At 51.3% G+C, this 26217-nt stretch overlaps 1 protein-coding gene and 1 long non-coding RNA gene across 2 annotated transcripts in view; one reads left to right on the plus strand and one right to left on the minus strand.

Moving 5' to 3' along the window:
• Positions 1-20056, minus strand: part of Nkd1 (NKD inhibitor of Wnt signaling pathway 1) — a 73718-nt gene extending 53662 nt beyond the window's left edge. The window contains exons 1-3 of the mRNA XM_021170100.3: positions 19876-20056; positions 19734-19766; positions 19003-19136 (exon numbers count right to left, since the gene is read on the minus strand). Coding sequence (XP_021025759.1) covers positions 19003-19136; positions 19734-19766; positions 19876-19900 — 192 coding nt within the window. The 5' untranslated portion in view covers positions 19901-20056. The remainder of the gene's footprint in view (positions 1-19002; positions 19137-19733; positions 19767-19875) is intronic.
• Positions 20057-20315: 259 nt separating this feature from the next.
• LOC147002361 (uncharacterized) lies at positions 20316-21915 on the plus strand. The gene is made up of 2 exons (XR_015048717.1): positions 20316-20437; positions 21619-21915. It is a non-coding gene; the product is annotated as an uncharacterized LOC147002361 (long non-coding RNA).
• Positions 21916-26217: the final 4302 nt, after the last annotated feature.

Raw genomic sequence — 26217 nt, forward strand, 5'->3', positions numbered from 1 at the left:
GTCAGCCATATTTCTTTGCCCATCAACCCTGCAGAAGACAGAGGAGGTCTTCATAGTTGGCAGGGCCCATAGACTCCAGCCACTCTGCTAAAGCAAGGCTGTGTATCTTCCCTAAAACTCTCTATAGTCAAGCTCTAAGGGACCTTTGACACCTAAGAACCCTGGATAGAGAGTCTCTATCAAGTCCTAACTGGCAGGTTCCACTCTGGTCCTTAGCACCCGTTGTGTGCAAGACAACATGAGGACCAGTTCTTGGGTAGATACAAGGAACGCAGGACATCTCTGCAGGGAAGAGCAGAACTGCAGTGCAGCCTGAGACCAACCAGGGAAGACCCTGGGGAAGTGGCTTCTCTGAGAGCACACTCACGCTGTCTTCACACTCACTGTCTTTATCGCTAGCCCTAAACACAGGGAGACAATCGCTTCAGGCATTTCCTTGTCTCAGGCATTACAAATCTTCAGTGATGGTTAAAAGAATAGGAGGGTGTGGTGTGCCTAAATTACATGCTAATCTTGTCATTTTGTATAAGGGACTTGAGGAGACGCCCCAGGGACCAATGTCACAGGAAGGCTATATTTACTAAAAGCTACTGGCCACCAGGCCCTGAGGTTCCCTGCTTGCCTGTTTTAATTCTCATTACCAGGAGAGTTCTTATTGACTCTTTCATTTTACCGCTGGGGAACCGAGGACCTGCATATCATCCACACCCTTCTGACTCGGACAACCCCAGAAAACATCAGCAAAGCAGTGTGAAAGCTTCCCTAAGGGAGGAGGGTCAGCTGAGGGAGAGCTTCCAGAAGAGAGAGGGACATGGTATCTCAGTGTCCTGGTCCGGAAGAAGGAAGCAGGTCCCCAGGATAAGGCAGGGCACACATGGGACCAGGCCTGCCTGGTACAAATGGAGCCAGGTAGAAGTGGGAATTCTGGTGCTGACCCGGATGTCTTACCACTAGCCTGCTCACAGGCACTGTGTGAGAAGGGTCCAGATTCAACCATCTAGTCCTGAACAGTACCCACTACCCACTCCTGAGCCATGATGCCAGCTGAATTCAACTTCCCAAAATATTTACCAGAAGGCTCTGGGCACAGACTCCGTTCTGTAAACTTGGATGCAATTCCAGAGCTGAAGAGACAGATCTCCCGGAAAACCAGATAAACGTTCCCTCACATTCTAAATAACGAGAGGGAGGTGGGGAGGATAAGGAAATAAATCAACCCTCCCCACTGCCCAACTTAAAAGGGATTATGGTCCAGAGCAAGGAGGGAGCAAAGATGCCGTGTCCTTATCGGGCACAAGGCCGCTCCAGACACAAACAAAACTTTTGGCAGGCATCCTTCTTCCTCATCGGAAGGGGAGCAAGCAGTCCTTATACGCAGGCTCAAAGCCACTCTGAGCACATGCAGGCTCATCTTCCCCTACATTTCTGAAAAAAGAAGGGTCTCTTCTGGGAACCAGGACACCAGCTGGAGCTGGAACAGCAGAATGAGTCCCGTGAATCTCCAAGTCCCAAGGGTAGCTAACCCAGAGTTCAAATCTCTCACTACATAGGCCCTGATAATGGGAAGAGGAGGGGTGAGCTGACTCAGTAGTGTGGGGAGAGGAAGTCGTGTTCCCTGCCTCTGAACCATTACCCTCAGCATCAAGGGTGGGATAAAAGAGATAGCAACCATAGGATAACAACCCTCCGTCCTGAGGACATACCGTGAGGCAGGTACTGCTGCTGTCTCCAGATGACAGATAAGCCTGAGTCTCATGACTGTAAAGACAGCACCAGATCGGACAAGACCTCCAGATCTCATCTGGGCCCTCCCTGCTGGTGTACCCTCCTCCAGTTTCTGGCTCCATCTTCCAGCTCGGCCTGTCTCCATCCCTGCCTGACACCCTTAAGTTGCATAGCCCTAAATTCCCCCCCAAAGGAGAAGAGAACATGGTTGCATGTTCACCCTCCCCCTCCCCACCCCATGCCATCTCCTGGCACCCACTCCCACTCTAGAAATGCAGTCCGGCCTCCCCAGTGGCCCATCCAAGAAGCCAGCTTTCCAACATAACATTTTCCTCCCACAGAACGTGAGAATAAAGGGCTCTTTGCTTGTCTCCTGAAATAACTGGCTCTCGCCATAAAGCAACCTCTGCCCAGTAAAAATATTTCTGTAAAACTTGGTAACTCTATCTGCAGCTCCTTTTCTGAAAGTCAAAACCCTTGGAGAATGAAATACAGCCAAGGCAGACGTTCTGACAAGCCCATGAAGTCATGTCTACCCCAGGCAGTCCTCCCGGGCACAGTGATTAATTTGCTGTTAACCACAGGGACTTTGTGTCTTAATACACTCAAAGCAAAACACCAGTTCACATTTCTGCTGAAACAATACCCACCACCCCAGCTCAGGGGGCAGCCAAGTGGGCAGCAGCACCATGGCTGGGCTCGGGGGCCTGGGAGGATTCTAGAGAGCAGAGAACCCCTGAGATAGCTACAATACACAGGTGAGTCACCTTCTGTGGCTTGGCCTTGCTCACAGAGGCAGTGAGCATTATCAAATAAGTTAGGGTTATTAGGCTGAGATTGGGGATCCCTAGGGAAGAGTTAGAGGAAGGATTAAAGGAATGGAAGGAGATGACAACTCCATAGGAAGACTAACAGTGTCAACTAACCTGAACCCCTAGGAACTCCCAGACACTCAGCCACCAACCAAAGAGCATACACAGGCTGGTTGGAGGCCCCAGAACCCCTGTACATATACCAGAGGACTGCCTTATCTAGCCTCAATGGGAGAGGATGCGCCTAATCCTGTAGAGACTTCTTGCCCCAGGGAAGGGAGATGCTAGGGGAGGGGCACCCTCTCAGAGGCAAAGGGGAGAGGGGATGGGGGAGAAGAACTCTGGGAGGAGGGACTAGGAGGTAGAGCAACACTTGGAATGTAAATAAAAAAATAATTAATATTTTTTTTTAAAGTTAGGGGTGCTTAGGTGAGTGTATAAACACTTAAACCTAACTCACTCCAGGACACTAGGGAAGGCACAGGGCTTGCCACAGACCTCAATCTTCCCACTTGTCAATGTGGAAGGCTCACTCTGGAGAAACAGGATCCCAGTTGACAGGTCCCTCTGAGCCTCTGTACCCAGCCCACAGTAGTTGAGACTTGCAAATGCTGTTTTAGGTCCAAAGAGATAGAGATAGGCATACATATTCGGCTACCAGCATAGGCATTACCTCATTGAATCCTAAAACAAGGTGGGGACTCCCCCTCCCCACTACACAGGAAAAACAATGTAAACCCCAGTTCAAAGCTGCACCCCAAGCTCTGTGTCCCCTAGAATTGGCAGATCCACACATAGGAAGGCAAGATTAAATGAGACGCGCGTGCGTGTGAAGAGAGGATAAAGAGAAGGATCAAAATATTATATTACTATTATTAGTAGTATTACTATTATTATTATTACTATTGTATTATTTTTATTTGTTTGTTCATTTGTTTAAAGAGGGTCTCACTGTAGTTTTAGCTGGCCTGAACTTGCTATGTAGACCAGATTGGCCTCCACTAGCTCGGCCTCCCAAGTGCTGGGATTAAAGGCATATGCTACCATGCTTAGCTCAAACATTTCAAATGTATATATGAAAATGTCACAATTAAAATCATCTGTTGTTTGGGTGTGTTATTTGCAGTGCTGGGAATCAAATCCAGGACTAGCCTTCTATATTCCATGCAAATCAAGGGAGAGTTTCTGACCTGGGAACTTTGGCTACACTAGCCCAACAGAAAGGACGAAGGGCACACATCCAAGGTAGAGATTACATGGGCTTCAGAGGGCTGCCATCAGCACTCTGAGTGGGAGGGATTTCCTGGTAGCCCCATGCAGAGGTTGGGAGCTGGGAAGGAAGGAGGCTCCTGTGGGCCACATGGGGAAAATGGCAAACCACCCAGGCTCTCTGAAACCCAATGGCCAGCCATATTTCTCCCCAAAGCTTAGCTACTTTACCTGGTAGCCCTGTCCCCAACTTCTAGCCATCCTTTGTTTGGTGAGTCTTTGGCCCACGCACACTTTAGGCTCTACCTACTCATCAGCACGTGCAGCCTTCCCATCAATCCCTATGGACTTCTCTTATTGACATACCCAAGGGACATAGCATGAGACAGAGGGCCAGGGTGACTCAACTCTGCAGGAAAGTATATGGCCCGGGTCAAAATGATGGGATTGTATCCTGGAATTTTCTGGAGCTTTCAGATGGAGGCAGAAGCTTGAACTGCTAAGACTGGCTCACACTGGCTAGAGAGAGACGGCCTATGAATGAAGCACCGTGAAGTGGGCAGAGACAAACACTGCCATCCTGCTCTGGGGACAGGCACTCTGAGCTCCTGACCAGCCACGTTCACCCAACGACATACCCGAGCAACAGAGGATTTTAATTGTGACATTTTCATACATGCACTTAAAATGTTTGAGCCAGGCATGGGAGCACGTGCCTTCAGTCTCGGCATTCGGGAGGCCAAGCTAGGTGGATTGCCACAGACATGATTTAGGAGAAAGGTGAGGCACTGCTCACAGAGCAAGGGAGAAGCAACCCAAAGCCTTCTGCAAAGACCCAGAACAGAAACTGGGGCTGAAAGGCACAGAGCCTGAATCCCAGCCCCCTGCACACCTGTGACCGTTTCTCCACGCCACCGGGATCTTCCAAACCTCAGATATTCTTTGAGTATATCTGAGTATCTACAGCCTGCCAAGCAGTGCCCAGCCCACAAGAGATTGTTCCATGGAATCTGAGTGTAAGTTCAGTTTCCCCATGCAAATAGTCCTGGCCCATTAATGTATTACTTGAACAAGGCTTTGGGAGCCAGAAAGCCTCTGGTTAATACCAGTTTGGGGGGGGGGGGGCTGCTGCTCCAGTCCAGGGGTTTGCCTTCCAGTACCCTACAGCAAACTCTGTGGTAGGTACCCACTCCAGTCCATACTTGGAAAAAGTCTTACCCCACAGCTGCACAAGGAGTAGCATGTAGGAGATCCAGACTTAAGTATTTGTAATGTAGGGCTCAAGTTCTCCCTCCTACTCTTCCAGAAGGAAGATCACTGGAAACCATGACTCCGGCTGTCAGTGGCCAGTGGGGCTGGCTTCTCCTGCCTCTACACAGCCATGCCTCTAATGCCTCTTATGGTCCTCGGGGGAGGGTGGACCTGGGCTTCCTTTCAAAGGTGTAGAGAGAGCAGGGCGTGGTGGCGCACGCCTTTAATCCCAGCACTCGGGAGGCAGAGGCAGGCGGATTTCTGAGTTCGAGGCCAGCCTGGTCTACAAAGTGAGTTCCAGGACAGCCAGGGCTACACAGAGAAACCCTGTCTCGAAAAACCAAAAAAAAAAAAAGGTGTAGAGAGCATTCTCATCCCCGCTGCAAATCTGCCTTACACACACACACACACACACACACACACACACAGGGGCAGGGGATAGGGATGAGTCAGGTGCAAGGTGATGATTTAGCCGTGTGCACGGCCCCAGTCTTCCTCCTCAGACCAGAGTTAGGGGATGTAGGAAGCAGCCATTTTTCTGGAGGAACTTTACATTCACACGTCAATCCTCTCAAACCAAGCTTATCTTATTAGAGCTCAGTCGCTGGACCATGCTCCCACACAGCACACACATACAGTAGCCCAGGACACTAATCACAAGAAAACCCATCAGACTGAGCTACGCTGCCCACTTCTCCTTTTAACAGTTCAGAGTATCCCCGTATCAAAATTGTCCGTGGAAGTCTAAGCCCCCGTGGAAGCTTAGCCACAGCCACAGGAGTGGGAAGAGGGAGTCTGACACCAGTCAGAGTCACACAGGGCCACCTACTGGGTCCCCTACACCCAGCATCTGCCGCTCTCATTTGGTCTTTCCCAGGCCAGCTCTGAATTCACATGATCCTCCTGCCTCAGCTTACCAAGTACACAAATGTGTACCACACCTGCTGGACTCTGCACTTGAATGAGCACCCAGGAGGCTCAGAAGCAGTGAGTCACCCCAACCCCCGCCCCTTCTGGCACCTCCCCTCCCCTCGACTTCCTTAGTAAACGTATAGTTTTTCTGAAAAGTATGAACGCTACATACTCATTCACCTAAAAAAAGCCAAAGAAGGGAGTGTGTAGTGTGAAAAGTCTCTGCTCCTTCCAGATCTTTCTCTATATATCTAACAACACTCAGAAACAGGCCTGGGCAGACGTGTGCACAGCTGTCCCCCAATATCCCTGGAGACTGGCTTTAGGACTCCCCTGCTGTGGACACCAAAACCTGTCAACACTCAGGCCCTTCTTCACAAGGGCCCACTCATCCTGCTGTCACCTGGGGCAGTCAGTGAAATGGCCACGTCGCCAGGGACTGACCTGGTGAGGGACAGGTGCCTTGTAACCAGATTTTCTTACTCTATGAACATAGCTGAACATGCATGAGGCACACCTCAGTTCTGTTGGGACTCTCTGACCTCTCGTCGCCAAGTCAGCACCTGTAAAACCCAACTGTGACAACCCCAACAATCCTATCCTACCTGCATCTCATGGGATACTGCCCCCTCCCCTCATTAAAAAAAAAAAAAAAAAAAAAAAAAACAGCAACAAGGCTGCCTATCAGTGGCTTTCTCTCTACACACACTCTATGGTAGGCTATAATCCCTGATAGAGATCACATGTCCAGTATTTAGATACCTGTGGTCCCTTCCCTTGACTCTGGGCTAAAGCTGTGGCCTGTTGTACCAAAAAGAATATGGGACCATTAGCTCTAGCCCTGAGCTACTGCCTGGGCACTCAGAGAAGTCAAGTAATAGCCACTGGGTACCCGAAGCTCCTCAAGCCATCATCACCAATGCTCAGCCACATCCCCTCTGAGATGTGGCTCCTGCCCTTCAGGTTCAGATGGTAACCTCAGTACAAAGCCACTGCCTTCCTCTTCCTCCCCAGTGAGGAGGGGGCAGGCTCTCTGTTTGAAAGCATCCTCCCAATCCCTAGGAGCTCCTGCTTTGGGAAGAAAAATGAAGTCAAAGGCCCTGAAGCCAAGAAAACAGAGAGAGGCACAGAGAGGTCAGGAAACTTGGCCAAGACTTACAGCTTGCAAGAGCCGAGCTGGGGCTTGAACCCAGGTAGTCACATTTTGAATCTACAGCAGCGACCAAACACCGGTGTTTTTCTAACACTTTGATCACGATCTAGCTACCATAAAAGCTACATTATAACGGGCTTCTGTATATATAAACATGAGTGTTTAAACCAATACAAAACAGTAGTCTTACTGTAAATGATAGCTTGTCTTATTTTTGTAATTTTTCTATTTCATTTTTCTGGCCGCCAGTTGATTTCGGGAATGGAGCCGTAACATATAATTTTGAACCCACTGGCATGTCTCTAAGACAACTCAACAATTTGCCAGCATGACTTGAATCTTGCTCTAACAAGGTCCTACCTTCATGTCAGGTGAGCCTCAGCGCGGTAGCCAGCTGGACCGGTTTGGGCAGCATTAGTCTGCCCACTAGGCTGGTGGTTCTCATCCTTCCCTGTGCTGCCACCCGAAATTTACTACAGTTCCTCGGGGTGTGCTGACCCCCAACTGTAAACTCAGTCTTGTTGCTACTTCATGACTGTAATGTTGCTACTGTTATGAGTCGTAGTGTAAATATCTGATATGCGACCTCTGAAGGGGTGATAGCCCAGGCTAAGAACCACTGTGCTAGAGGAAGAGGGACTGCCACTCTTCAGATATGAAGTGCTGTCCCCCAAACACTCATGGACTGAAGCTTTGATCCCTGGGTAATAGCACCGAAATCTAAACGAAGTATAGCTAAGAGAAGCAGGTTCTGAAGGGGACGGTCCTTAGGGATGTCTGATCTCTGACTCCTGCCTCTGCTTGCTGTCCTACTATGTTCCTCCACCCTCCCCCAGCTGAGGGCCTATACCTTCTGACACTGTAAGCAAAATACATCCTCCCTTGTTATTTTCCTCCGGTGTTCTGCCATTAAAGTAACAAGGAAACTGATTAGTGTAAGGGAAAAATAACAGCGCCTACATCACCAGGATGCTGACAGAAGCAAGTGCTGAGGACAATGACGGCTCGGCCTCCTCAGGTGCTCTGTGGGCAGCAGCTACACTACAGCCACCTCCTCTTGGTGGGCACCCGTGCTTACCACGGGTTTCTGTGTTCCCAGGCTGCAGCTACAGAGCATGTGCCCAGGGCTACCCCAGACACAGACTCCCACTGGCAGGGGCAGGAACAGAGGGCTCCAGCACCCACAGAGACAGCAACTGTGCTCCCAGATAACCCAACTTTCCTGGAGTCGTCTTTCTACTCTTGCAATCTGTCTAAGCCACTGGGAGAAAGGGTGCTACGAGAAAAATTCAAGGTCATAAAGCAGCCCTGTAACATGACGCCCTATAGAAGCCAGGTGTGGCACAGCACAGGTGCGGATCCCTAACCAACACCCACAGCAAAGGCCTCTGAGTGAGGCTTCCTACCCAAGCTTCTGAGGCTAGGCAAAGGAGAAGCCCCCTGGATGGCTGTGGGTCTCTCCCACAGCCCTAGGGCAGACTAACTCTGCTGTGCCTAACCCATTCCATAGTCAAAACTGGGTGCTCAGAGAGCCACAGCAAGGGCAGCAGCTGGAGTTGGGAAGGTTTGCAGTAGATAGCTGATCTCCCACCCCAGCAGGCATGGTCCGCTCCTCTGCTGGTTCGCAGACTGCTGACCTGACATCTGGGAGGCTAGAATCAGACTCCAGGAGGAGGCTAAGGACTTTGTGCTATTCATATGGCCTCTATGCCTTTGCACATCGCCTACCCTGTGCCTGGAAGGCACATCTCCTACTTGTTCCCTGGGGCTCAACAGCCTCAGCATCACTTTCTAACCTCACCCCTCACTCTCCTTCATGCCCCTGTTCTCAAGCATCCTCAGATGCCCACTCTCGGGATGCAACTGTTTGATCATGAGTGGACACACCAGAAAGCTTTGGGACGCCGAGTATCTGCTCCATTTTCCAACTTGCTGGCATACACTTATTTCATCCCCCGGAGAACTCCATGTGGCTGGAACCGTTTCCACATGTCACAGATGTGAGGACGGAGGGCCTGAGCCATTGCTGGCCCCAGGCCACCCATCAGGAAGCCCACGTGGGATGCAGGTCTAAGATGTCAGACTCTACAAACCCATCCATCACACCTGTAACCAACAGCCCACACAGCTGGTTCTCAGCACTGATTCACACCTCTACCTCTGTCACTGCCTGCCCTCCTGTTGTCCTGCCTGCCACAGAAACAAGCTGTGGGTTCCCAGCTCAGGGGCTACCTGCTCTGTTCTGTTTGCAGCCAAAGCCAGCCTTTCCGGTCAGGTAGCAGTTTTAGCTTAGAAACAGCTGTGTCGTCCACATGGTAAAAGTGCCCTCAAGAGGCAGATACAAAGATCTCGCAAGGAGATGCAGGCCATTCCGTCCCATGCATCATCCAGCCTGCATGCACGTGTCTTATCACGAACTCCCTGCACCCACAGAGCCGAGGTGGAAGCAATTACAAGTACAGAGCGCAAGCCAAAGCCAGCTACCTGCCCATCCAAAGGAAGTGATCCCTAAAACTTCCCTTAGTTGACTTGGATTTTGTTTGTTTGTTTGGTTGGTTTGGTTTTTTTGGGAAATGAGCTCATATATAGCCCAAGCTGACCGAAAGTTGTAATCCTCCTGTCTCAGCCTCCTGAGTGATGGGATCATAGAGTCATGCCATCATGCCCGCAATGTTTTAAATCCAGACATCTGGATTTTCTAAACCAACGTCTAGACCATGTTCCCCAGAGGCTATGAGTTGGCTGGGCCTAAGTGGCACTGCCCTCTTGAGGCAGGGTGTGTGTTCAGTCGCGGATGCTTTTCACCCAGCCTGCTGCACCTAAGCAATGTGACTTCTCTAGCTGCACGGGTTACTGAGGTCAGTATTAGCATCCCACAAAGCCTCCACTCTAACCGTACCCCAAGTCCCACCCTTGTCTATGGGTTGCAACTTAAAGAGCCCCATGTGGGGTTCCTCCAAACTGTGCTAGGGAGTGAAGAATACTACCACCACCGTTCCCAGCTGTGAAAACTGAGGCAGCCATAGCTTACGCTACTACCACAGCATGAATACCCGGTCCCTACCTTCTCTATGGTACCCTAGGACCTGTTTGCATGCTGGCTTCTGAATTCAGGTAAAAGAATGACCTGGAAGGTAGAGAGAAAGTGAAATAGTTCTTCCAACTCTTTGCTACCCCCATACTATGGCTCTGACCTCAGTGAATCACCTGGACCTTAGTGGAGGCTGGTGCCAGACCACAGTTGTTTCAACACCCATCAGGTTTCTCCCAACCTCGCTTGCAACTTTCAGACCTCAGGAATCTTCTCCTTTAAATTATCAACAACGTATCTGTGCACCGGCTTAGTACCTGAAGTCTCAGTGAGAAAGCTTGCAGGCAGAATTAGAACCCAGACTGTGGGCCTCCACAGCCCTGCTCACCTTGATCCTACTCTATTTCTCCTGACGTTTTGCCTGCCTGCAGCCTCCCCAAGGGCCCCTGGGTGTTCCCCCAGAGAGCCAAGAGCTGTGCTTATCCCAGTGCAGACCTGTGATCCCCACCTAGCCCGTGAAACATTCTATGCCATCTTCATCTTCCAAAGTATTTTTACAGAGAGCCCTTCCTCACAGTCTTCCTCCTCCACAGAACAGATCATAGGCTTCTTTCATCACACCGACCTCACACAAGGCTACTTCAAGTTTTCTCTCTAGACAAAGACCTGACTGAGTCCATAACACAGTGGGAAGGTGGCCGGGGGCTGGGTATGGTGCCTTGTGCTTTAAATCCTGGCACTCAGCAGAGAGATCTCTCTGAGTCTAAGGCCAATCTAGTAAACATGGAAGATGACCAGGTCAGCCATGACTTCCACCAATATCTCCAATAAACTATGCTCTGTGGCTTTCTCCCTGACGCTTATCAAACCTGCAACCACTTTGACATTCCCCCTCTGCTTCTATCCCTGACTTGCCTTTGGTGTTTGCCTCAGGATTCCTCTGAGGACAGATAGCCCTGACCCCAGTAGTTCCTGTTCTAGACCCAAAGCCCCCAGCATGTCCCCTAACCTCCCTTTAACATCTTCACTGTTCAACGTGTACCTTCCAAGTGTGGGCCAATCTAACTTAGAAACACCTGCAAAGACCCAGGTATGGCAGCTGCATTGAAAATACAGCTGCATTCTTAAAAGTCCACAGCACAGCAACTGCGTAGCAAGCACAGCATTTGTGTAGCAAGCACAGCTGCATATTAAAAAAGAAAATGCAGTTGTATGCTTTGGTAGCTATAGGGCACCAATATAGAGCACTCCCTCATCTTCACTCCTGAAAACTGAAATGTACAGCTCAAATCCCTTATATAACTAGGGACCACGCATGTATATAACCCGTGCACACTCTCCTGTATACTTATATCAAATCCACATTGCTTATAATACCTAATGTGGCGGTATGAGAATGGCCCTCATAGGCTCATACAAGTCCCCAGTTGGTGGAGCTGTTTGGAAAGGACTAGAAGGTGTGGCCTTGTTGAAGGAGGTGTGTCACTGGGGGTGTGTCACTGGGGGTGGGCTTTGAGATTTCAAGAGACTGTTATTTTTAAGTTAGCACTTTCTACCTCCTACTTTTGGAGCAAGGTGTGAGCCCTCAGCTGTCCCTGATGCCACACCCTTGCTCCTCCATCGTGGGCTCCAATCCTCCGAAACCATAAGCCCAAATTATTACCGTTGCCTTGGTCACGGCATCTTATCACATCATAATAAACTGCTATCTAGTCATCAGGGTATCTCGTTTAGAAAACAATGACAAAGGAGGGCGGAAAGCCCTCCTGATCAACTTAGATGCATTTTCTTCAAATATTTTCAGTTTTCAGTTGATGCAGGGCGCAGTATGGACAGCTGATACCATAATGCATCGCAATGAATGGACTTACTTCTGGAGCATAAAGAAGGTGAACACCAGGGAACTTAGTGATAGGGATTACAATAGGTATGGTGGCACTTGCTGTAATTGCAGCAACCAAGAAGCTGAGACAGGAGGCTAGTGATTTCCAGACCAGTCTGGCCTACACAGCAAGATCCTGTCACAGAATAGAGTACCCAGCCCATCAATATGCCCACAACATTTGATAAAACTGAACGATTATTCCTGACTTAATAAATCTTGGAGAGCTGGGAGCAAGTTATTTTAGCTAAAGAAACAGCACGCACGACATCTCACTGTTATTAGGAAACCCTCTCGTTAAGTTCCAAGGCAAGGACAGAGGCGTGAGGAGAGGGAACTGCCAGCACCTAAGGTGAACAACCACCCAGGCCAGCTCTGAGCCTCGAGGCACCCTGGACCTCACTGAAGCATCGGGCCAACTTGTATTTTATTATTTGCATTTTAAAACCTTTCTTTTCTACCAGGCTCTAAGCCTCACAAAAATGGCTTGTGGTCAGTGAACATGTAGAGGTGTATACCCCACATCTTCTGCAGACACACGAAGAGCGAAACAGACGACGTCCTACACATACTAAATTAGAGTGACATCGTCCCACTTCTCAGATGGAGAGGCCAAAGTTCAGGGGAGGGAAAGGCCCTTTAGCTGATGTCACGGGATGCAGCAAAGCCCACCTTACCCTAGGGCTCTCTAATAACCATCAGCCACACACAGGGACACATGCCACAGCCAATGTGGCTCAGCAAGCCAGAACAGTGACGCCCAAACTAATTCCTCAGGGCTGCTAAACAAACATGGCCCTGGACAGGCCCCTCGGACAGAGCCACACTGGCTGGCCGGGGTTCCTGCATGCGCTGCTGAAGCTGAGGGTGACTTCAACCGAAGGACCTACGGCTTTCCTCCTGAGCCTTGTGGCTGGTGCCCACATGGATAAACATCCCTCTCAGCTTGCCCAGGCATCTATCAAAGAATTACTTATGCCTCTGGAAGTGCGTGTTTAGAAAAGGCTCCCCACCCACCTGGGCTTGGCAGGGTGCGGCCTGACCGGACTCTCGGGCTACCCTTCATAGAGGACTACCCTTCATGGAGTGGGCATGCCTCTCCTCTGATCCAGCCTGAGAGCTTGCCCCTGTCCATGCAGAGAGGCCGAGGCAGCTTCCCAGGATAAACGGAGCAGGGTGACATCAAAGCCCAGCTTCCAGATCCAACAAGTGAGGCCTTCAGTTCTCTCTGGCCTTTCGTCCAGGGTGTTCTCAGCTCCTTCCTTGCTTCTCTCCATCAGGAGGGCAGATATTTGGGTTTTGAGGGACTAGGTTCTTTCCTTTCTCAGGGAAAGAGGGCTAGGGAAGAAGCCAGGGGAAGAAAGCAAGGGTGGGGGTGGACCCTGACTGTGAGCAACAAGCTGCAAGAGGAAACATGGGAGCCAGTAAGAGAAGGAAGCCCAGAGGCTGCTGCAGGAAGTACCTGGATCCAACAAGCAGCCAAAAAGATTTCAAAGTTTGTATAGCTAAGCAGAGTAAATTCACAGCTCTGGCACCCAACTCATCAACATGATGGCTGCCCTTCCCCCCCCCCTCCCCCCCCGCTGCCGTGGGCTCCATCTCTGACTCTGAGAAGCCTGAGCAAGGATGCTCTTCTCTCAGCTCCACCACACAGTGAGCACTCTGGGGTTGCCTGTCAGCAGCCTCTTTCCCCCAAGCCCTGAGGGGCTCTTCCCTGCCCTTCAGCAGCCAATGTCATCCCTCAGCTCTCTACGGGCACAGCTGAGCTTCCGACCCTCAAGCTGACTTCCACCTACAACCTGGCTCCAGAAGCCACCAACCCAACTGACAGCTGGGTAACAGCCCATCCTCGAACTGCAGGTTAAGTTAATTCCAAGGCATAAGCAGGCGGCCTCACACACCTGTCCCTGGACAGGGAGCCCAAGCACGCCAAGAGCTGCTCACCCACAGGGACAAGATGGAGTCCCAGGGACACTTCTACTCCCCGTGAGCTACCAAGCCACAGTCTCAGTGTAAGGCTTGGTTCTACAATTCCACTAAGGATGATGGACTCGGGAAAGATAAACCTAGCATCAGGAATACAGGTCTAAAAACTTGGCTAGAAGGAAGGAGGCAGCAAGGATGATGATCAAATTTTCTTTCTCCATTCATTCACAGCGAGTACCTGTTATGCACTTCAGAAAAGAAATTGCATTTGGTGGCTGACTCTTGCCAATGACAGTTCAACTCTGACCACTTTGTCCAAGGAGACAGGTGGTTACTGATGTGGGTGGGGGAGGTGGGGAAGTGAGCTTCCTGGTCCAAACAAGGATACTCTCACCATCCCATCGCCTCCCCCCCCCACTAGACAAGGAAGTAACAGCCCCCAACTCTAGCCTCAGCCACAGGTACGAGATGCTGCGGGGATTGTGAATGGAGAGAGACACCTCCCCACCCACCCATGGCTCGTAGGGTACAGACAGCACACACGGGCTGGCTCAAGAAGACCCAGTGTCCTTCTTAAAGAAGTTTCAGAGGGAGAAAAGGTACTAGTTAAAGTGCCTCTTCTAAGCAGTCCCATCACACAGATGTACCACCGCAGCAGGTGATGATACCCACTTGGAAAGATACAGAGCAGGAGCAGCCTGCAGTGATGTCTGGCACCTGGCACAGCTCAGACTTCCCAGGCCACTCCTTGCTGGCTCCCATGTTCAGGTAGCTCTCAGGCCTGTGAGACTGTTCCCAAGGAGACCCTTCCTAGACCACTCAAAGATGCCTGTGAGTGAAGCCACAATGCCTCTGCCCTGAAACCCAGCCATCCTCAAAGCAAATCATCTTTCGATTCTTAAACACCGAGTATTTAATTTATGCTCTACCTCAAATGTCAAGTCCACCTCCCAACACATAGCTTTGAAACCACGTAAGGAGGCCTAACACTTTCCATATGGTGAAGACATGGGGCCTTTTAATTGTGCCAACTGGTATCATTCAAGGGTAATTCCCCTGGAATCCAGGATCCCAGCAGCAGCTGGGCCAGCTCCCAATCTCATCACACAGCCCCACCTGGCCCCATGGTGCATGCCTGCACCCTCCTAATCTCCTCCAAATATCAAAATGTGCTAGGTGCCCCCTAATCAAATTACCCAAGTGCCTGGCAGCCGCCTTTGATCTACAGGGGGCTTGCCTGCCCCAAGCCCCAGCCTATTTCTGCAAGCAGTCTTGCTATAAAAGAACAAAAGGATCATGGTTCAAGGAGTCAAGGTTGTTTGGAGCCTGGTTACACGCATCCCTGTGTACATGCGTGCCCATGCTCACAGCGTGGACATTAGGCAAGGTGTCCTCCCTCATGCCCGAGCCTATTGCTCCACCTATCTAGGGAGCTCCACCATGATGCCTCTGCTCAGCTAGCACTACCCCTGGGCCTTCTCTTGCTGCCTGATGCTTTGTTTCTGCCAGCCCTCGGAGACCACTGGCTAGCCTCTACTACCGCTCAGTACATTCGTCTTAGCCATGGCCTTGGCTCAGTCGACTGTCCTTCCTTCACGTGTTTTTCTGTCCCCAGTCATTCATGCCTCTTCTCCTTTGAGCTTATACTCCCTTGTACCTCATCAAGTATCCTTGGAAAAGCAGAAGCCCAGACCTTAGCATGGGTTCCCCGCAGAGGTGCCTGCAGTAGAAGGGTGCAGAGAGCATGAGCACACACATCAGGATCCCTACGTAAAGATCAACTCTCAACCCAGGCCCTATTCTTATCAAGATTTATCTGCAGCAGCTCTGCTATGGATGATAATATTACTGTGCCCGTCTTACAGATGTGCTAACAAAGACATGGAACGTTAATGTGACTTGCACAAGGTGACAATGTCCTGTGCTGAGCCTAACCTCATTCACTTCTGTATGGGGGAGGGGGATAGGCTGAGTTTCGTACCTGTGTGGCTGCCCTCACACTTTATGGCTATGTCTGCAACTCGGCTCCTGTCACAGACACAGGAAAGGCAGAGTCCCTCTTGCTTTTTCCTACCCCGCAACCAGCTCATGCGGACATGGTAGCAACTGTCTGTGAGCCCCTGACTGGAAACAAGACAAGGCTTGGCTTCACACAACTTAAGTTTACACCAGCTGAGTGCAACTCCAGAGGGCTATGGGGAGATTAAGGTCAGAGAAGCAATGTGCTGGGCACATCCAGGCTCTCAGGCAACAGCAGTTCTCATGGCAACAATAATGTTGTCAGTTTGATAAGCCAGTAATGTGTCCTCAGCCTCTTTGGTGACAGGACAGGTAGAGAAATAGACACAGAGTCCTTCCCTAAGATAGGCCTGGAACAGGCCTACAGGAAACTGTCAGCCCTGGAAGCCAGCAGACTTCGAGAGCCCACACCCATCTACATCCTGATGATATCATAGAAGGACCCTGCCAGCCACCCCTCCCATGCCAGTGGGATCCATGGAAATGGCAGGACTTCAACGCGCTCCTCACTGGCCTGTAGCCACTCTGAGTGCCCCTGCCGTGTGAGCAGTGCTCCTGACGTTCCCAACTCTGACTGCTTGAACTCAGTATTTTCCCCTGTATTGACTTTGAACTCACCTACCTCTTTCAACTTTGATTCATCCTAAGTGATATAACATCCAGGAAATCATGCGTTTGATGTCCTAGTTATTTTTCACTGATTAAAAAAGATAAGTATCTATAAAGATTAAAGATAGCCCCCTCTAAAGACCACCTGAATGGCTTCACAGGCTGCCACCACGCAGACCCACACTTAGGCTCAGCCTGGTCCTTCTCTAGGGTGCATGCATGACCCCACTACTGTGGCCACCACAGGCAGGCAGGGACCCAGGCATCCCGGTCTGCTATTAAGATCGACTCTCAAGGAAACAGAGACCTCCCTCCCCCCACTCAACATCTTTGATGGCTGGGCCCACCCTCTAACTATCCGACACATGTCACACTGATGGCTCTATGCCTCACATCTTCAAAAGGACTTTGAACAAATATTAATGACCCCTCCTTTTCTGAGAGGGGGGTGAGGCAGGAAGGCAGGCGAGCAAGCACATCCATCCCATGCTGTCCTCAGCTGGGGGAAGAAACCAGGCAACAGAATTCCGTGACTTCAGCAAAGCCACAGGCTTAAGCAGGGGCCCCCTCCCCCTGCTTCATTTCCCCCAATGGCAACTTTTACTGGCTTGCATTCCTCTTGCTGGGAACACTACTATTTAATTAAAAACGACAGACTTTTGTTTTCCTCTCCTTCTTCCACCCTCCCTCCCTCCCATCCTCCCAGCCTGGATGCCAAGGAGACCCACCAAAAACATGCGGGTAACATTTGTTATGGCTTTGAAGATAAAAGTCAATGGAAGCAAGCCCTCGCTGTATTTCAAGTTTCCCCTCTAGCATGAAGCAAAAGCTGCCTGGCACTTTAGGGGGAAGAGGTGGGGGGTGAGAAGTGAGAGAGAAGGGGGAGAGAGAGAAGAGAGAGAGAGACAGAGCCTAAATAAATGTCATTCTGCAGGAATACTTTATGAAAATAAACAGGCTGAAAAAAAAAAAAACAAAACAAAACTTGATTGATGGAAATCCTCTGTCGGCCTGTGTTGAGTTGCAAATGCATTTGTTCACGTGTCTAAATTGGATTGTTTTCATTGGTCCTTAAATAAATAAGTACATCACAAACTGAGAATGGTGGGGGAGGAAAAGTTTGCTGTCCTGCTGAAAGGCTCCAATGCAGTCCCCCCACCCCCACCTCAGACCAGTTTTGACCTTTCTACTAGGATAGCAGCTCCAGTCCCAGTCAGCAGCAAACTGGAAGGCCAGGAAGAGGAAGCCCGAGCCATGGAGTGGAAGGAGAGAAGTATCCAGAGAGAGAAGACATTTAACACACACACACACACACAGACAAACACACATGCCCCCTCCCTGCAATCATGCTGCCAGGTGCCAACACACACACACAGACTCTCACACTCACACACACTCACACAGACTCTCACACACATTTACACACTCACACATACATTCTCACACACACACACACACTCACACATGCACACCCACGCCACCTGTCTACAATAGTGCTGCCAGGTGCAATACACACATACTAACACACATGCATACACACATACACCCCTGTACACACACACACACACACACACACACACACATCTGAAGATTCTACCACCCTCACCCAAAGAACAAGACCAAAGAACTAGCCAGACCTGAGGCTCAGTCTTTTCCCCCTCTAAGTTTAAAAAAAAAAAAAATTAAATGTCACATCAAAAAGTTGGTTCATCCTTTGATCCTCAGCTTGCAAGAGTTCCACGCAGACCATCTGAAAGCCTCGTGCGGAGTTCTGGAGCTCACAGGACATCTGTGAACACCAGTCCCAGGCCAGGCGCAGGGGCTGGAGTCACTCACTCCCCCAACCCACTTGCTCCCACAGAACACCTCTGGCCTCAAGAACCCCCTGGGTGAAGAAAGAGGGTGCACCCAGACCACACTACAGAGACGCCCCCTCCCTCTCAGGGCCACACTAAGAGGGCAGCCAGGTCTCAGTGCCTCCAAACTCTACACTCAGATGGCAGATGGCACTGATGAATGCCACAGACACAGTTGGAGGTAGCCACAGATCCTGGGCCAGCAGAGCCCTGCCCTCTACCCAGACACTCCTGTCTGCCTTTAGTCTTAACCCCTCCCTGTGGAAAAGCTGGCCACAAAAGCAAAGTAGAGGAGCCCCCAGCCCCCAACACACACACAGAAACACAGCATAGTTTCCCCACCCCACTGGACCTGTATCACCACCTCCCTGGCACTTCCTCCCCAAGCAACCCTCTGTGCCCAGCTGGGCAGGAGACTGGTGCCCACTTGATCGACAAGGGTCCTCCAAAGCATTGGGGCACAAGTAGGGCTAGTGGGGCACACAGTGGCTGAGAAGGGATTTTTGGACTTAGAACAATGTGCAAGCGGGATGCTAAAAGTTGGAGTAGGGGGAGATCCTCAGACTCTCCCCAAGGCTAAAAGGGGTGAAAGTGTGGAACGGAGTAGGGGGCCATACCCGAGTGCCTCGACCAACAGTGCCTGCCAATCTCAGCTGACGGGGTCCTGAGACGCTGCCTGGACAGCGCTGCCTCCCGATCCACTCCTCGATGCCTTTCCTTGCCCAAGCAGCGCTTACAGCAAAGCTGTCACCTGAGGCGGGAAGAACAAGAAGACATTGAGTCTGGGCCCCCGGCTGGCAAAAAGTTACCTGAGAGTGAAGGGAAGGAGACAAGGCGGCACAGCCCAGAGAGTAAAGATTTGGCAAAGAGGGTCAAGCACCGGACGGAGCAGAATCCAAAAGAGGGAAATAGCCAAGAAAGGGTGCTCGGCGAGATCCTAAGTGCTAGGAGGATTCAGAGGGTGAAAGGAAGGAGGCAATACCCTGACTGAAGGAGTTCGGGGATCAGAGAGGAAGGAGCGCGGCGGGCAGGGACTGCGAAGGAGAGAGATGAGGGTCAGCAGAGAGGGTGCAGTGAGACCAGAGACCAAGTTCTCCGGAGAAGGGGCTGGCGGTTAGAGGAAGGCGCAAGATCTTGGGGAGCTGAAGGGAAGATGCCGCCGCCAAAGTGGAGGGGGTTAGGGTCAGCAGTGGGAGCACCGGGCTGTGGGGAACGGGTAGGAGGGACAGAGGGGCCCCAAAGAGCGCTCCCGGGGCGGGGCTGGGGCAACCCTGGTAATGAGATCCAGCGGCAGGGCGGTCCGCGCCGCCTCCCTCGCGCCCCCCGGGCTGGTGGCCCGCACGCCTACCTTCCGGGCTCTCCCTGCGCTTGCACACAGCGGCTGCGGGCACATCGCGCGCGGCGGCGGGAGCCGGAAAGAAAGGAGAGGGAGAGTTAGCACCGGCGGGAGGACGCGGGGCCGCGGCCGGCGCGCAGGCGAGGACACTGACCCGGCTTCGAGTGAAGTTTCCCCATGCTGGGGCGCGGCGGCGGAGCGTCCTAAGCCATGCGTCCGGCTGCCGACCCCGCGCCAGCCTCGCTCGCCTCCTCCTCACAGTCCGCGCGCCGAGCGCAGCCTTAGGCGGCGCCGGGACGCGCTCCTGCCGCCGTCGCCGCGGCCGGACTGACGCCCGGGCGCGCCGAGCCCCCTGCCCGCCGCCGCGGCCCCGCGCCTCCCCGAGCGCCCATTGGCCGGCAGCGGCCCATCAAAGGCGAGGCGGACGCGGCGGGGCGGGTAGAGGCGGGGCCTGCGGGCAGGGGTTGGCCGATGGGCGGGACCACAGAGGGCGTGGTCTGTGGGCGGGGAGGGGTGGAGCCTCGATGGGGAGGGGCTTTGGGTGTGCTGGGCCCCAAGCCCCCTGTGCGAACCTCGGGGCCTGAGTGGGGACCGGGCGGAGGCTTTGGCCGCTGGGTGGTGGAGCAGCGCTGCCCTCGCTGGTGACACTGAGACGTCCCTCTTCTCTGCATTTTCTCGAAGCTGCCAGAGTGGGACTGGATGACTCGAGTTCACAGGTGGGGAAACTGAGGTTAAAACTGGCGACCTCAGATGCCCTAGCATACGTGTCTACTGCTCTCCCATGGTGCTGTCCCTTCCCAGACTTACAGTGCCCAATCTTCTGCAGAAAGTAGTCCCTGTTTTCAGCTGCCTGCCCTTTTCTTTGACTACTCTGGGTTTTGGGTTTGTTTGATTTTGTTTTGGGGTGTTTTTTTTTTCCATTTGGGAGTCCGGTAGAAATCAACTGGACACCTTGCTGGCTAGAGGGAGTTCAGCCCACTCCTGTTAACGAAAAGTGTACAGGAACCCCGAGCTGTCCCCTTGTCGCTCGCAACTCTTCTTCGCCCATGGGCTCCTGAGTGCTCAACTGGGGTCGGGGCGAGCTGCCAAGCTATGAGGCCAGGAGCAGTGAACCACCGGATCTTTGATCTTTCTTAGTTTCCGTTTCCTCCCTTCCCCCCCTGCAGTTCTGCAAGACCCCAAGGGCCTGTTTATTTTGTCTGGGGAGATCTCTGCAAATGGGAGGGCGACTTAAAGGCTTCCACCATACCTTTGTGGTCCTTAGAAGGAAGTCTCTGCTGGCCCCACGCTAAGCTTATCCTGGTATCCGACAGCCTGGGCATGGGATAGAACCAGTTCTGCTCTTAGAGCTAGACTCACTGCTTCAGCCTCAGTTTTATGATCTGTACAATGGAGACTTAGTTCTCTCTTTTTTTTAACCTGCTCCCCTGTGCTGCGCTACTCAATATAAACAGGTGGCCTACAGTGGTTGGTCATTTTTAGACTTACAAGGAAGCACTTTGTGAGAAGGGATCTGGGAGTCAATCCCAAAGCACTGCTTTGACAAGCCGGTGCTAGGCAAGCAAACACTGTGATTGAGCTATGTCCTGAGCCCTAGGCACTACAGTTTTTAAAAAGTTAAACAGGTGTGTCATCCAGATGGCTCAGCTGCTAAAGTTGCTTGCCACCAAGCCTGAGGATCTGAGTTCCATCCCCAGAGACCACATGGTGAAAGGAATAGCCCATCTGCTGCAAAATTATCCCCTGCACACACACCTCCCAAAAAAAAAAAAAAAAAAAAAAAAAAAAGTAAGTTTCACATTAAAAGTAAAGGGCAAAGTTGGTTTGACTCAAGATAGCCAAAATCACATCAATACTTAGTAAGATGTCACATTCTTTGTTTTCCACTGTCTTTAAGGTCTGGTGTGCATTTTACACTTGAAACACATCTCAAACAGAAGAGCCACACTGCGAGAGACCTTGGCATGTGGCTGGTGGCTGCTGTGCTGTGAAGTACGACACTGAGCACCTCCTTGTCTCAAAGGACAAGGGAACCCGGAGCTGTGTGATCCTCCGAAATTCTTCATCCCTCTTCTTGCTTATATACTCTGTTTGGAGGAAATGAAAGCTAATCTAAGTACACCCCTAAATCTCATGCAGCATGCCTTTATCCAAGCATGGCTGGGACCTCACAAAACAGCCAAATAATACTGTTGAGGCTTTGGTTTCTTTGTTTGCTTTGAGTCAAGGACCTTCTACCAGGTTAGCCTGGAACTCACCACGTAGGCCAGGCTGATCTTGGAATCGTAGCGATGTTAGTGCTTTAACCTCCCTGCAGACTGGGACTGTAGGTGCTAGCCACCATACTTGGACTGTTGTCAGTTGTGTATGCCACATCTTTAGTGCCTGATGGATTTCTGTGCCCTCAATGAAGGCTTTTGTACTTGTAGAAAGGACAGATCCTGCTAAGTAGCCTCAGAGAAGTGGGGTTACCTGCCCAAGGAGTTACCCATCATGCAGCTGATTCGTGATCTAGTTGAGAACCAAGTTCCTTTGCTGACATGCATTTCACTACCCCAGGTTTCCAGCACATTCCAAGCGTAACATCTGGAAAGAAAGAATAAGTGCCAGCTGTGTGGTAGGTTCTAGCACTTCACTGAACAAGTGGAACAGTACCACATGCACAAACCCGCCCCACCCCCACCCCCACCCCCACCCCCACCCCCCGCCATGTCCTGGGTGGAAGAGAGACGAAAAACAGTGCCCATGATGAAACCCAGGAGGACAGAAGGCAGCTTACATCCAGGAAAGGGTTAGTATTGTCCACGATACCAGGCAAGCTGCTAAACACCAACTGTACCCAGGACACCCCCAGAATCACGTGGCCCAGATGTCTAGGGTGCAGTGGTAAAGCATGCGAACTGTGTGGGAATGGAAGAGAAGACCCTGAGACTAGACGAGAGTGGCCGAGGTCACAGGTCCCGAGCCGACAGGGAACATCCCGCAGAGTGTCTGCTACAGAAGTGGAGTTCCTGTGGGGTCCCTGCTTGTCTTTCTCACCCACACCCACACCAGTGCCAGGGGCTTCGAAATCAAAGCAAAACCCTTTCTCACAGAGCTTAGAACGTTGGTTACTTCCTTAAACCTGTCATGGCTTTCTTCTTTCGTGAGAAAACAGTATCCCCTCTGCCCCTTGGGAATGTCTCTTTGCAGTTCAAAAAGAGATAAAAGCAAAGACTAAAACTCGTCGTAACCAGCTTGAGTCTTAGGGGAAGTAAATCCCAAACGGCTGGCCAGACACAGAGGCCCCACCAGGCGCCTGGGACTTTGCCGCTGTCGGACCCTCACAGCTTCTACAAACACACACCTCTGACCCTGGCATGAGAAGCCAGAGAGTGGACCGGGTGGGGACCGGATCACCTGTCCGGGATTCAGAGGACGAACTCCCTAGCAGCCACCAGGGCACCATCCAGCTAGAGTGGCTCTTTGCCCTCTGCGGGCTCCCCACCCCATCGCTTGCTGTCTTTTTCTGTTTTAATAATTTATCTGGCCCATTTTCTTGGGCTGTATACTTACAGTGACACATCGCTTTCTTTGAAGCTTTCCCATCCTTTGGGGGAGGAGAGCAGGAGAGGAAGGCCATGAAGAGATAAGACAGAGAGGTTAGACCCACCGCCTGCATGGGCTGCAGATTTCCCAAGACTGATTTGGGGAAATCTGTCAGATGAAAGGCTAGGAGTTTTTTTTTTTTTCAAAAGCCCCATCATCCTGGTTGGCTGCCCATATCCCAGGTTAAGCTATCTGATCTGGCTCCCGTCAAACACCACTTCCTAGGTTAGAAACCCTCCTTGGCCTTCCGCACACAAGACACGCTCTCTAAACATCAAGGCACCTACCCCTCGGCATCCAGTTGGTACTCCTTCATTTTTAATACAGAGCTGCCTTCCCTTCTGAGTCTCCTTGAGGGCAGGACTCTCATGGCTTTACGAATCCTGGTGTAGTTAGTCCCTAACACAACTCCATCCTTAGTACGGAGCCTAAGGCCTGAGGTGAACTGTCATCCATAAGAAGTAGAAATATAATCTGGAGACAGGCATACTGACTCAGGTTTGAAATTCCAGCGCTTGGGAAGCTAAGGTAGGGGTATTGTGAGTTGGGGACCAGCCTGGGCTACATAATGGGGACCAGCCTGGGCTACATAATGAGACTATGATCAAGGGAATGATACCAGTTCCGTCTGGTTCCTTGCAGGCCCCTGCATTTGCTGCATCTTCATGTCCCTGGGAAGCTATGATTGCTGGGGCCTGGAGACCTCTTGGGGCTGGGGGTGGGGCAGATGGATGAGGTGGGTAACCCAGGAGGAAGAATGGCAGCCTCAAGATCAACAGAGCGTGAAACAAGAGCGCTCCTTGGAGGTGGAAAGGCGGGGAATCAAAGGAAAACAGGGGGCAGCTGCTGCTTGCTTGGACCTGGGCTATAGCCTCTCTCCACTGCTCTATACCCTGGGTGAATCCTCACTACATCCCTGAGTCAGTGACAGGGCTCACCTAGAGGGCACTAACCACAGCTATCATCCAGGGAGGCAGTTGGCTGAAGAAAAGCTTGAGAGAGGCTGCCAGGAGCTACATGGTCCCAGCATTGGCTCCTGGAAATGCAATGGGAGAAAATGGGGTGCCCAGAACAGGCACGTGGGTTCCCTCTGTATTTGGACCTTAAAGAGGCCAGAAGACAGAGACCCATCTCCTCCAAATGCTGACTGAGTTAGACATCTGTGGCAGGAACTCTCCCTGGTCTGGAATGTTGTCTCACGCTCAGAGCACAGGCACCCCCTGCCCATCTGAGAAACTAGCTCTCCAGGCATTCTTTCCTGAGAGAAGGAGGAAGAGAGAGGTGGGGGAGGGAGAGGGAGAGGGAGAGGGAGAGGGAGAGGGAGAGGGAGAGGGAGAGGGAGAGAGAGAGAGAGAGAGAGAGAGAGAGTGCCTTTGGGGTTTCTTCATTTCCTATTAAATGCAAACAACACAGGCTTGACCCCATACCCAGTACCCCTGAAGGACAGGAAAGATGCACAGTTCTTATTTTGTGTATTTATGTAAACGTGGTGCATGTGTATGACAAGGGATATACGTGTGTATGTGTACACAAAAAAGAAGTGGGAGGGGGTGGTGATCAATGTAGGTGTCTTTTCCCAATCACTCTCCAATTTGAGACAGGATACCTAGGGAAACTGGTACTTGCCAATGCTGAGAGACTACCTTGTGATCAGCAAGCTCCAGGCATCTGCCTGTCTCCCTTCAAGGTTGGGATTGCAGGAGTGCATACCTTTGCACCTTAAAAACAAACAAACAAACAAACAAAAGTTGCTGTGGACAAAGTGAGTCCCCATACTTCCACAGGAAGCCCTTTTTGAGAAATGAGAAATTAGATTACCAGTTGAGCTATCTCCCCAGCTCTCTCCAGGAGTTCTTTATCTGCAGGATTTGTCAGGGCCCTCAACAAACTGCCAAGTTTCCCAATTGCCTAAGAGAAAGGGAAAGAAAGAGAGTTTCTTGAACTTGCTGACCAAGGAAACTTTTGAGAAATATCAGTGTAAGCGAGCATTTCTGAATCATGCTGGATGAAGTTAGTTCTAGATCTCCTTCCAGGTTCCACATTCGAGGCTAAACTGAGAGGGGAGTGCAGCAGAGGGTTGCTGGGGACAGAGCTGGCATAGAGAGGGCTCCTAGGGTCGAGAATCCATTCATGTTACCATATCCTTGGGACATCCTTGACCCCTTACAGCCTCTGAAACCCTCTGTCTGAAACTCTGTGTTGGCACACAGGCATCTTAAGGGCTCAGCTTGGGGCGTGTATTGGTTTTTTAATTTTCATCCGGTGTGATAAAATACCATTACCACAAAAGGAAGTTTGGAGCTTACAGTTTTAGAGGGACAGAAGTTTATAACTTCTGTCAACTTCTGTCATGGTGGGGGGCATGGCACCAGGCAGGCGTGGTCCTGGAATAGCAACTAAAAGTTCACATCTTAATTCCCAAGCAGGAGGCCGAGAAAGCATACTGTAAATGGTGGGAAGCCTTTGAAGCCAGAAACTCACTCCCAGTGACACACCTCCTTCAACAAAGCCACACCTCCTAATCCTTCTCAAACAGTGCCACCAACTTGGGACCAAGTATTTTAAACGTATGAGCCCATGAGGGAAGGGAATATTCTCATCCAAATATCACAGGGGGTGAAGAGAAAGTTCTCACTGCAAAGATCACCAGCAATGCCCTGAGCCACCAGCCCTCCCTCCTGGCTCACTTTCTTCCTCCTTCCATCCCACAAACAGGGGATTGGATGGCCCCATCCCCACGTTGGCAGCATCTAACACTTCATTCCTTCACACAGCTGATTGGATGCCTCACCCATGAATCTGACCAATGAGTCAGAATTTGAAGGGGCAGCTGTCTGGGTACCATGTAGGCTGATGGGGGGTGAAAAACGTATGGAGAGGAAGCAGAGGGGGACAGAGGTGATATTGG

This window comes from Mus caroli, unplaced genomic scaffold (genome assembly GCF_978045245.1).
Source record: "Mus caroli unplaced genomic scaffold, Mus_caroli_1 scaffold_10, whole genome shotgun sequence".
Taxonomy (NCBI): domain Eukaryota; kingdom Metazoa; phylum Chordata; class Mammalia; order Rodentia; family Muridae; genus Mus; species Mus caroli.